General features: G+C 40.9%; 1 protein-coding gene across 1 annotated transcript; it reads left to right on the top strand.

Moving 5' to 3' along the window:
• Positions 1 to 6282: 6282 nt before the first annotated feature.
• On the top strand, positions 6283 to 12916 carry LOC148823807 (legumain-like). The gene is made up of 5 exons (XM_088928185.1): positions 6283 to 6412; positions 7455 to 7595; positions 8296 to 8469; positions 10465 to 10532; positions 11522 to 12916. The coding sequence occupies exons 2-5, from the start codon at positions 7461 to 7463 to the stop codon at positions 11583 to 11585; spliced, it is 441 nt and encodes a 146-aa protein (XP_088784311.1). The 5' UTR covers positions 6283 to 6412; positions 7455 to 7460; the 3' UTR covers positions 11586 to 12916.
• The last annotated feature ends 142 nt before the right edge of the window (positions 12917 to 13058 follow it).

The raw sequence follows: 13058 nt of genomic DNA, 5'->3' as shown, positions 1-13058 counted from the left end.
GGTTGCAGTTAAAACTTGTATTTATTATCTTAATTATGGATAATTTATCCAGGTAATCTTGTATATGCTATGTTTCTAGAATGTTGCTTCACAGTGATCTGTATTTTTGCCCAAGTAACTTAATACAGTGAAATAACAATTGAATGTTTCCTTTACTCAATATCAGCTTGACCAGTTTAAAACCCCTATTTTTAAAATTATAATAAGAGTAACACAAGCCCTGCAAGCTTAAGTTTCCTCTAAAATGTTTCATTAGACTGTTTTGTGTAAGAGCTGGTCCTGATGAATCATGGTTGTTTTTGCTGAAAGGTAAAGGGTTAAAATTAACATCTAGACCTTTCAAGAAAGAACTGGATAATCACTTAGCTTCGAACGTCCAAACAAGCTAATTACCAATCAACGTCCTTTTCAAGCCTTTCTATATGATGTATGGAGATCACTTTAAATTATTTGAAGGTTGCTGTGTGTCTGCAAAATAGTTTTCTCTATTTGTCTATTTCCAACAAAAGCTTCTGATTTTGTTGTGGAATGTAGGACGTGTTACAAATATTAGCATTAGTTTGGCCTTTAAAAGGCCCAGAGAGTATTCCTAGCCTCCAATACTGTACAGCTGATTTGGTTACAGCCTGTTTGCCAGCCTTTATATCTGCATTGTTTGTCTGGCACATGTCTAGTGTTCGGATTTTAGCCAACTATGTCCAGGATCCTGAACAGGGGGAGCTTTTTTGAGAACCACTAACACTGGGTGGGCTTGACACTGCCAGGATTTGTTCTGTGTGCCATGCACCCCCATCAGCCTGCTGTCACGCCCTCATCCAACCAGATTCCCACATGGAAGCGCCCTCATGCTAATTACACTTCAGCCCGAGCACTTCTTCCAAACGATACTGTTCCTGTCAATCAACCAACCACGACACTCTCCCTGTCAGCGCACCTCCCTCCTCTCACAATATTTAAACCCTCTAAAACCCTCTGTTCTTTGCCTGCTTTTGGTCGTCCCTTCAGAGCTCGTACCTCGCCGTCCTTTCCAAATCTTCTAAGACCTTTTGGATACGAACCACGGAACTCGCCCTTGACAACATCTCTCGCTTAGCCCTCTCCTGGATCAGAAGCCTCATCTACGCCCTTTTGGATACGAACTACGGAACGTGCCCTTGACCATGTGTCTCGCCTAGCCTTGTCCTGGATCAGAAGCCTTCTCTGCGCCCTTTTGGATACGAACTACGGAACGTGCCCTTGACCATGTGTCTCGCCTAGCCCTCTCCTGGATCAGAAGCCTTCTCTGCGCCCTTTTGGATACGAACTATGGAACTTGCCCTTGACCATGTGTCTCGCCTAGCCCTCTCCTGGATCAGAAGCCTTCTCTGCGCCCTTTTGGATACGAACTACGGTACTCGCCCTTGACCGCGTCGCTCGCCTAGCCCTCTCTTGCATTGGAAGCTACTGGGTCTTTTACTTTTGTCTCCTGACCACTGAGGTACCGCACAGGGTTCATCCTCCCAATCTGTCTGCTGATCATTCGTGACACCTGCAAGCTTGGAATGACATCAGTGGGTCTCCTGGTGCTCCTCCAAGTGGTGCTAACTCCCTTGAGAGGCAGCATTAAGAATGAGAAATATTTCTGACAATGGGGCATGTGTGACCGCAGGTAATACTGAGATCATAGCAGTTAACCTAAGCTAATGAACAAGTGGCAATTTCAGAATGACTGAATGCATAATAGAAATCGACTGGTGCACCCAAATTTAAAAAAATTGGAAACATGGTGAATAACACCTGAAACACCATTTTATTTACATGGTTAGAAGCAGCTCATTTGGCTTTTTCATTAACTGAAGAAAAAGCAGATCACTTACCAACCTCATACTTCATTACTAACAACATAGCAACTTGATAACAACTGTTATCTTTGTAGATGTACTCTAGGTTAATGAACTCTCCAGGACTGGAGAATCTGACTTGATTGGTGGATGAAATTATTGGGTGTATAATCTTTTTATTTTAGATATAGTATATAGCAATTGCCATAAGGAATATGTTTCTCCCCTTTAACTATCCAGCACATCTTGGTGCTTATCATTTTTTGGTTTATGAAAGCTGTCAGCATCCCTGTACTGGGAAAAGGCTCAGGTAAATATATTCACAAAAGGCAAAAATTAGATTTAGTCTTTTACCCCTCTTTTTTACATATTTAACAGATTAACACTATAAAGACAATCTACAAAAGCCTTCGTTTTTTAAAGTTTTCACATTAAAATCCAGACCAGTCCAGACATAAACATAAATAACACACGTTAGAGCTAGTTTTAACTGGACAATGAGTATTTAATGTTAAGTGTTGCGTTAATGGAATGTGTGCTCTCCTGAAAACAGCAGAAGTGATCTCTAAACAATGGGTAATCACAGCTGGATTGTGAGGTCAGGACCCACTCAATTTTCCACTTTTGTCTACTGTGGTAAATTGTAATTTCATTTAAGTGTTTTAAATCTTTCAGAAATAATGAGTCTTAATGTGTGATTATACTATATAATATTTTTTAATCGAACTGAGGAAATAATTCCGGGTCAAATGCAGAAAAGTATGCAGGTTGAAAAAAGTTTTTATATGAATTACAGAATATACTGTATATCAATTCTGTTACATGTGATCTCCCTCGTACTGTACGTTATTCTTTGTTTTTTTACAGGATTATTTAATCAAATGTTAATGCTAATACTTTACCAAAGGATCTATGTATTTTAATGCCTATTTTTTTAAACAATTCACTGATAATGTTATTTTGATTATGGAAGAATAATAAATGTGTGCTTTAAATAATAAGCTTCATGTATCCTCCTTGACCATGTTTACTGATCACTTCAAAATATGCATACTGACACGTATGGAGCACACCGGGTGGAAGTTTTCTTTTAATGGACTGCTCCAATGGTGTGCCAATGAACAGACAGTAGAATGAAAAGCACATTTATTTAGTATAAACAATATGTGTCCTACTTCATACTATCCTGATTTATAATGCATGTTCCTTTCGATGGCTGGCTTCTTCAAAAATGGGCATTATTTAATCCTAATCACAAAATAAAAGCACCAATATAGTAGCATTTTACCTCACACCTGAAGAAGGCTCCATGGCCGAAACGTTGTGTTTTCTTTCTTCTCGTTTCAGCATGGAATAAACCTACAGTATTACTTGTTCCTTAGTAGCATTTTAGTTTGAAACTATAGGTAGATCAGCATAAAAACATTTCTTCAAATACCTGCAATTCCCAATAGAATAAGTTGCGTTCTGTTTATAGATATATGCTCATATTTCTATCAATATTTCTGTGAGCATTTCCAGTTTTATTTTTCATTTCCAGAGAACATTGTATTAGTGCCCACTGCTGAAGCAGTTCCTATAAAATTTGTCATTTCTGCACATGACCAGGCAGTAAAGATTTTCCTTGGCTTGTATCAGAAAAGGCTGACCAAGCATGTAGTGCTTCACAGTTCCCAAGGTAGTCTGGAGACCCACAGGCACTTACGAGCTCCACCACCTCTCTGACCTATTTCCATTTGTGAATCAAACACCTGGTGCTGGAACTCGACTCAGTGCTCTCTAGAGCTCACTGCTTATACAGCGTCAGCCTTTTCACTGCCAAGAGGCTCTGAAAACTGCCAGATCTGCAAGCTAACATGAGATCAGCCAACATGTTTGCTCTAGAACTGAGTTAACATATGTTAATTTATTGATTTATTCATCTGTTATAATAATAATAATAATAATTGCTTACACTTATATAGCCCTTTTCTGGACACTCCACTCAAAGCGCTTTACAGGTAATGGGGACTTCCCTCCAACACCACCAGTGTCTAGCATCCACCTGGATGATGCGACAGCAGCCATAGTGCACCAGAACGCTCACCACACATCAGCTATTAGTGAGGAGGAGAGCAGAGCAATGTAGCCAATTCATAGATGGGGATTTATTAGGAGGCCATGATTGGTAAGGGCCAATGGGAATTTGGTCAGGACGCCGGGGTAAACCCCTACTCTTTTTGAGAAACGCCCTGGGATTTTTAATGGCCACAAAGAGTCAGGACTTCAGTTTTACATCTCATCCGAAGGACGGCGCCTGTTTACAGTATAGTGTCCCCATCACTATACTGGGGCATTAGGACCCACATGGACCGCAGGGTGAGCACCCCCTGCTGGCCCCACTAACACCTCTTCCAGCAGCAACCTCAGTTTTTCCTAGGAGGTCTCCCATCCAGGTACTGACCAGGCTCACACCTGCTGAGCTTCAGTGGGTTCCCAGTTGTGAGTTGCAGAGTGATATGGCTGCTGGTTAAAATTGCTGCTGTTATTGGTTCAAACAGAAACAATAGTCTGGTATAAGAGCAAATGTACATAGAGAATGAGGCTTGTATTGCAATTACACTCCTGTTAAAAAGTGGTTACAGGCAGTTCTTGCCTTGTCTTCCCCACTGGTGTCTCACTCATAACTGCTGTCTTGGAGGTGAGGGCTGGTCCCTTCACCAGTGTTTAGACTACCTGAAAAATTAAATGTTAAAAGTTCATAGCTAAGCAGCAACTGCATGCATTAGGAAACATTTCTCTCAGATGGTCATAGAAGACATTGCTATGAGTGACCAGTCCTCAGACACACCTGCATCCTGGTGGACATGGGTACCTTTTTTTCAACAATGCTTGCCTGCACACATCCTTGGTTACGCATGGATTTCTTCACGGTTAAAATATCCAAGTATTGAAGCCCCATTGAACACCAACAGCAACTTTTTTAGCCACAAAATATCGCAATACAAAAATATCCAATCCGAATACAAAATATCACAATACAAAATACTAAATATTTTTTGCGACTCCTGCAGCAGGTGTGGACAGCTCTTCCACAATGACTTGTGATATGCTTGTGTTGGACAATGCCTCATTAAGCAGGGCACAAGACGGTAAGATCTGTTTGGGCATCAGTAACTCCTACACAATATTATTATATCTGTCAGATCACCTACTGAGGATGGTGATCGTTATCTCTGCTTTGTGCATTGATAATCTGAACCAAATGATTAATGAATGAACCTCTTATACATGGAATATATATTAAGCTATTTCATTCATGCAACTAAGTTTTTACTAGTTCTCAGCGTATTCTGCTTTTGACACTACCAATATTAATGTATTCTGCTAAGGTATATTTAGTGGAAAGTCCTGTCAATTTGGGAGTTTAGGTGTGAATTTTATCTACTGTCTTCCAACAAGCTGCCGTTCCTTTTGCATTTCTCAGGGCTTTGTCTTTTGGTCTTTCCTGAATGTTGATTCCAGTCTTGTAGGGAGAGGAGAGAAGGGAGAGGGATGGTCGTTATGGAAGAGGGGAGGCACTTTGAGAGCTGTCGATTGCAGTTCCACTCTCTGTGCCGGCTGTGAAGGTACTGGTATTACTGTGTGCTATGGGGTTTAACGTATACAGACATTATATGTCTTTGCAATGTTTTATTTGTGCAACACAGACAAATGTATTTGCTTGTGAATGGTTAAATATCCATAACTTGTTTTCCACCTCCAATTAGAGCTGCTCAAGTACAGCTAAAAAATATTTATATTATATAACGATTCATCAAGATGTTTTCCGAATAATCTGTGACACAGTGCTTGCAAATATAGCATATTCATATCTGCACTATATATACTCTACATTGCACCTACTGAATCACCCGGCAACCAACAGTTGAGTGGACATCTTGAGAATCTATAGTGAAACACAAACTAGAGGGTACAAGGAAAAACTCATATAGAGAAGTGCATTTAAAACTGAGAATAGAAGCCACTTTTTTACACAGAAGGTTGAAGGGGTCTTCAGCAAGAAGTGCTGTTGGAGCTGATACCCGGCCATTTTCAAGAAACGTTTGAGTAAAAGGCCTGGATTAAATAGCCACTAGCGAACAAACATGCTAAACGAGCCGACCGAGTGTTTTATAATCAATAATGCAAGTACAGTAGCTCTAGTAAAGGGAGTTTTTCGTATCGGTAATGTGCATCTCAGTCGAAATGAAAGCCGAAATTTGGAGCGGTATTCCGGGACTAGCGTTAAGCACCACTGGGTTAAAGGAATGACAGTCGGTGTGGAGAGTAAACGCCTTTGCCGTTTGCGGCGCGTTAGCTCGTCCATTTCTAAAAAGCAGTCTTGCTTGACTTGTTGTTTATACATGCTGTTGTTATTTGACGAATGTTCGCCGCTGAGCGGCAGCACTGTTTTCTTCTCTACACTTTCACTTTCATTTTCCTACGGCAGGGCGGGCAGTAAGTATCCCACATCACAACTTGGAACCAGTGACGAGGCAGCAGACTTCTCTCTACTGAGGATTTAATTCGTGTTTTAGATCGTAGTTGTTGCTATACAGGTTTAGCAAGAGGTAAGCTGTTTTTGTTAGAGTCTGTTGTGATGTTATTTCAGTTTTCTGCTCGATTAGTATGAAGTCAGGTTGAAATGAAACATACATTACACCCCTGTCTTATATTAAGCTGCTGTGGTGAAGGTTGTTTTTGTATCGTTTGAGAGATACTGTATGACGCAGGACAGAGCTTTACAATTACATTCTTCCAGTCCACGCTGACTGTAGTCCTGTGTCTCTAAAACTACGGTAATATTTATGCTTGTTGTAATGAATGCTGATACGGATGTTTCCTTGGGTCACTATTATTAATTTTACAATGAATTACTTCTGCTTGTCCCTGGTCCGGCCGGACATCATTTTCACAGCAGTTGTGTCATGAATTTAGCAGCGAAGAGACAATTGAATTTAAAGTGACGCTCTCCTGGGCTAGACCACCACATTGCTGGGAAGGAAACCAGAAACGGACTGGGAATAAAAGTTTATGAATTTGCAGAAATTGCAGAATTGACAAAAAGTGTGCCAACTCTGTTGATACGTGTCCAAATTCATATTCAGTCTTTAATTATAAATGTTCAGCCTATAAATATTCTAAAAAGGAACAGATTATATGATATGTGACCTGATGGGACAACTGATTTTTTCTCCCATATAAAGAGCCATTTTTTGAAAAAAAAGAAGCATTCAAAGAAATACGCCGTTTTTGTAGTAATGTACAGTATTTAAGATGCAATGTCTACATTGCACCCTGTACACTTACTGTAACTAGATTAATTCAGCGTAATTTAAAAATAAAATTACATAAAAGGCTTGCGATGTGTATTTCAGTCATTCTTTGTCTAAAAGTTTGTGGTGTCTTAACAGCTTTCAGTATTTGACTTGTTTCTGTATTTTGGGGGACAGAATGTTTTGGAGCCCAAAGCCATGACAGTGCAAAGGCACGTGCTATGAATCTCTCTGATACTATATTTCAGTATTTCCACTGACATTATCTAAGGCCTGAGATGATGTTTTGAAATAGAAAAGGAATCTGATCTGAACCATGTTTCCATATGTCATGCAGGTTATAATGACAAGCCCAGCGGTTGATCCAGTCGTGAAAAGCTCTGATGTTCCTGTAGTGACTCTGCAGAATAAAATACAATCTGCCAAAACCCCAGAAGAAAAAGAAAAGCTCAAGAAAGACCTAGATGACCTGATGCAGGTACCTGTAGCTAATTAGACTTAACATTGGCTAAAGTGTCATGCTTAAGAAAGAAACACATAGGCCACGATATCCAGATAGAGGTTGTGTGAATTATAGGTGTGGCACTCTGACCATGAGGAAAGAGGTTGTTCCAGGTGCGTTAGAGTCTGTTTTGTTTTAATAATTATGTGTTCCAATGTTCCAGCTCGTCAGTATCAAATATCATTGACATTTGATGTCGGTTTTCAAAAAGAACTTCTGAAACATGTTACAAATGCATTTACATAATGGCTCCTGAAAAGAAAAATCAGCCATCTGTGCTACACATGAATGCAAAACATTTCCTTCAATAATAAACCTGGAATGTGCTGCACAAAAGAGCAGTATCTATTATTGTATTTCTTGAAACCCTTCCCTCGCTAAAGATTCTGCTCGTGTTTATCAGGATATACAGGTGCTGTCTATTTTGACACGTGGCTGACAATGTTGAAAAAATAAATTCTTTAATTTACACAAATTAAAGACATTTACATATTCAACAAATGGTAAAGAGGTTAATAGATTTTTGTGCCAGATCAACATTTACTAAAGAATTTCTGTGAGCATAGATGATTATGCAAATAGGCAGATGAGGCTTATTTAAAAACCATGCAGATTGTAAATATATCTACAGTAAAACTTTTGAAACCAAAAACAAACAGCACATTTTTTTCCACAGACAAGAGAGCTAATCCGGGCATCGGTAATACAGATCATTGAAAAATCCACCGACTCCAAAGAGCAAGCACAGTCAATCCAAACCTCGGGACAAGCCGACATCACCAACTACAAGGTGTACCGGGAGGTCACAGAGTATTACAAGCAGAAATGTTTTAACTGGCACAACCCAAAGGTTTGTAATGACTTGAATCACATTCATGTGCTGCTGCTCCTCTTTAGTAAAGTGAATAACATTTTGGCTAACAGCAATACATACATGTACATCACTTTTTTTATTAAATATATGTTGCATACAGCCTAATGTGGCACGATCATAAAGGCAGTCTTCATGGAAGAATGATAAAAGACTGTCCCCAAAACATTAAGTTTTTCCATGTGGTATATGTGTAGGTTTATGCTTGTATGTGTGATGTAAATCCCTCGACTGCCGAGCTTACTACAAGCTTCAGTTCTGAAATCATATCTGCCTGCCATTTCATATTGCCCAGCAGCCATATCACCCAGCAACTCACATCTGACAACCCATTGAAGCTAAGCAGCTGTGAGCCTGGTCAGTACCTGGATGGGAGACCTCCTGGGAAAAGCTCAAGCTGCTGCTGGTGTTAGTGGGGCCAACAGTGGGTGCTTAACTTGCTGTCTGTGTGGGTCCTAATTCCCCAGTATAGTGATGGGGATACTATACTGTAAAAACGTGCCGTCCTTTGGATGAGACATAAAACTGAGGTCCTGAAAATCCCAGGGAGTTTCTTGAAAAGAGCAGGAGTGTTACCCTGGTTTCCTGGCCAAATTTCCCCCTGGTCTTTAGCAATCATGGCCTCCAAATAATCCCCCATCTCTGAATTAGCTTTGTCATTATGCCCTCCTCCCTCACTATGACAGCTGATGTGTGTGAGTGTACTGTGCTCACTTGGCTGCCGTCGCATCATTCCCATTACCTGTAAAGCACTTTGAGTGGAGTGTCCAGAAAAGTGCTATATAAGTGTAAGGAATTGATCTATCCGTTGTTTTCCATTTTCCCTTGAGGTCCTTATGTTCACTTAGTCGCACCCAGGTGTTCAGACATAAGAGATGCACTCTTGAAACCTAGTATTTTTTTAAACTATAGGCTAACCCAGCAGATACTGTTTGGCCAGAGATCGGGAATAAAAAGTTGCCTGTTTTCTCTGACAATCTGACACAATAACCGATGAATTTAGTTACCACTAAGTTTCCTGGTTTGAAATTCATAAGATTGCCTTCCTAAAACTGGTGCCTGACCCGCAACTTTACCAGTCACTGGTGAGGCTAAGGTCATTGGTGGAGCTGGTCTGCCTTTACTCTGTTTATATACTGAGAAATCAGGCTCTACCCTGGTGTCCTGGGGTTTTTCCTTGTGAGAATGCCGAAAGAGCTCCTTCATTCCCTGGAGCATTGACTCGCTGCGCTTTCTTTCATCCCTCAAGCCTCTTTTTCTGAACTATGTTGAACTATGTCATATACATTATCTGGAATGTATCACTTGTGTTATAATAATTATAATAATTGCTTCCACTTATATAGCGCTTTTCTGGACACTCCACTCAAAGCGCTTTACAGGTAATGGGGACTCCCCTCCACCACCACCAATGTGCAGCCCCACCTGGATGATGCGACAGCAGCCAGAGTGCGCCAGAACGCTCACCACACACCAGCTATCAGTGGGGAAGAGAGCAGAGTAATGTAGCCAATTCATAGAGGGGGATTATTAGGAGGCCATGATTGGTAAGGGCCAATGGGAAATTTAGCCAGGACGCCGGGGTTACACCCCTACCCTTTTCGAGAAACGCCCTGGGATTTTTAATGACCACAGAGAGTCAGGACCTCAGTTTTACGTCTCTTCCGAAGGACGGCGCCTGTTTACAGTATAGTGTCCCTGTCACTATACTGGGGCATTAGGACCCACATGGACCGCAGGGTGAGCACCCCCTGCTGGCCCCACTAACACCTCTTCCATATACTCATTAATGTAATAGTACATTAATGAGTATATGTAAGAATTTACAGTAGTTAGAACATATTAAATTAACTTTAGCATTTTGCACCTACAGTATACCTTCCTGCGGGACTCAGAAGGTGTAGACCTTATCTCTAAATCATTGAAGTGATTTAAACTTGTTCTAATCTTTGTCATTTTAATTACCTTTCACAGTATGCATATGCCCTTCATCAGCTGCACCTGTTCTCAAATCTGTGTGAGGCGAATGTGCCCGTGGAGCGGTAGGTCTTTCTCTGTTATTGACTCTAATAGATGTCTAGAACAGTGTTGACCTGGCTGTGCAGTGGTCGGCCATTGGCAGCTGGGGAAACTGAGCTGTGTATTTGACATGTTGCACTTACAATAAAAGGAGGACTGGTGGTAAGATGGTGTTCAGTCAGCACTGTGCAGGGAGACTAAAATGTAGAGCAGTGAGTTCAGATCTGACTTTGCCATTATTTGTACCAAACACTATCATTCCACCACCAAATCAATTTGCACTCTGCACCTTCCAGCCCATCTGGTTAGACCAGTAGATTCTACAAGCTCCTCCTTCCCCACACCCAGTGAGTGATGTTTCCTTCTGCATTGCTGCCATCCTGCTGCGTGGCACATATACCTGTACCTTACTATACAGTACTTGTCACACGACTCTGACACTCCTTTGCCATTACCTACCTTGTGTAAAGTGCTGAGCTTTCTGTTACAGTTGAATAGACCTAAAATGTTTTTTTTTAATTGCAATGTATTTCTGATAGGAATCTTTGCAGGTTGTTTTGAATGAAGGTCACAGCCAAATTAATATTAATAATATAAAAATAAGTGACAATAATTTCTTCCTATTAACATATTTTGCCTGATGTGGAAAAACAAATGACATGCATAGCTATATAAATGACAAGATTTCCAGTTTCAAGTTTTTCCATCTGGAATTTCCTGTAACGTCTCAATGTATTTTTTTTTTAGAAAAGGCAAACATTGTAATTAACGGGATTCGGCTAGTTTTTCCTTGACTTTTTGAGTAAAAGCCAGTGCATGAATGATCTCATAGGAATGACATACTGTATATATGTTTATTTCTGCTGCCCTAATGCTGCAGTAATTACAACCTTCACCCAGCATCCTTTACTTTGAGGGTTCGGTGATACGACATGTTTCTACTAATCCTGATGTAGAAACAGGATTAGCGTAGAAGAGATATGCACAGTAAGTTACTTGTCTGTTCTTACAGCATTAAAACAGCCATTGATGTCGTAAGTGAAAACCTGAAGAAAGAAGATGCAGCTGGATGTTGAGCAACAGCCAGAACCGACCCTAATGGAGCATCTTCTTTTACTACAGAGCCACAGCTGAACTAACACTAACAGGGCAGACACTGTATATTTTCATTCTAGAGAGGCCTGGGAAACAGGAAACAGTGTTATTCTGTTGTGTGTGTGTGTTTTTCCTGTTTTGTTTGTAATTCTTTATTCCTTTTTTTTCTTTTTAATGTATTTACTATATTGTATTACTACAACTACATTTTTACTGCACTGTGTTGATTGTGCCTGGCTGCCGTAGTACTTGAATTCCCCGCATGGGATTAATAAAGTACCTACCTACCTAGCTGTATTTTGGATAAAGTAGCTAATACCTTTTCTCTTGCTCAAAGTGGGCTCTTGAGCGGTGGAGCGGTGGCTCTGTGGCTAAGGATCTGTGCCTGTGGCTGGAAGGTTACCGGTTACCTGAGCAAGGCCCTGAACCCTCAACTGCTCTAGGGGTGCTGTATAAATGGCTGAACCTGCACTCTGACCCCAAGCTTCACTCCCTGTCTGTGTGTCTCATGGAGAGCAAGTGTCACGTAGCAGTTCTTTCCGGGCCCTATGCAGACGACACAATCCGGTTGGTGAAGACACAGTAGGAATAAAATCATGCAGGAGAAGGGATGGAGACAGGGGGCGTGTCCAAGGAGTGCAGGTGTCCAGGGGGAGTGAGTCCGGGGCGAACAATCCATATAGGAAATCCAAACGGGTAATCAGAAACAAAGGCAGAAGTCCATGGCCAGGCGATCCATCCGGGGGGAATAGGAACAGAAACCAGGTCGGAACCGGCGAGGGGAAATCAGGAACAGAAAGTTAAAAGCATAACGGAGCCAGATGCAGCAGGACCCCGGGCTCTCCTGAAACGCGATTCAATGAGGAACCTCGGGTGATGTCTGCGTCTGGCTTTTAAGGTGGAACTAAAGAGGGGCTGGAATAAGGGACAGGTGTGGGGAATGAGGCAGAACGAGGAAGGGCTGGAGCGCCTTTAAGAGGAGGAGTGCAATCGTGACAGTAAGCTGGGGTATGCAAAAAGACAATTTCATAGTGCAAGGAATTGTATAGGGCTAATAAAGAGATCTTAATTTGTGCTGCAAAGGTGTAATGCTGGCATTTTCTACTGGACAGTGAGCCTTATGACCATTACTGGCTTGGAAATCCCTGGAAGAGTGCCACCCACTGCCTTGCCTACATCCAGCTTCCAACGTTTGCAGAAAAATTTTCCATGTTAGCTCACAGCCCAGAAACCCCAAACCAGGGTTTGTATGTGGTGGTGTGGTGATTGTGGTTCTTCTAAAATAAAATAAAATAAAATAATGCTCATACTTTATTTTCAAGTGAAATCTTATTTTCTTTTAACCTAAATCTTTTTTTTTTAATCTAAACAGTTAAAAATAAATCTGTGAACATTTTTGAGTTCTTAAAGAATTGTACATTTAAAATTTCTAACCATAATGATACCTGCAGTTT

Source organism: Atractosteus spatula, chromosome 11, assembly GCF_055471065.1.
Source record: "Atractosteus spatula isolate fAtrSpa1 chromosome 11, fAtrSpa1.hap1, whole genome shotgun sequence".
NCBI lineage: Eukaryota > Metazoa > Chordata > Actinopteri > Semionotiformes > Lepisosteidae > Atractosteus > Atractosteus spatula.
The sequence above is the reverse complement of the archived record's forward strand: the minus strand, read 5'-3'. Positions and strand labels throughout refer to the sequence as shown.

Excerpts from the sequence above, each read along its gene's own strand:
- LOC148823807 (XM_088928185.1), top strand. The coding sequence starts at position 7,461 with ATGACAAGCCCAGCGGTTGATCCAGTCGTGAAAAGCTCTGATGTTCCT. Across the intron at positions 8,470-10,464 it reads TTAACTGGCACAACCCAAAG|TATGCATATGCCCTTCATCA; the intron begins GTTTGTAATGAC and ends TACCTTTCACAG. Across the intron at positions 10,533-11,521 it reads GCGAATGTGCCCGTGGAGCG|CATTAAAACAGCCATTGATG; the intron begins GTAGGTCTTTCT and ends CTGTTCTTACAG.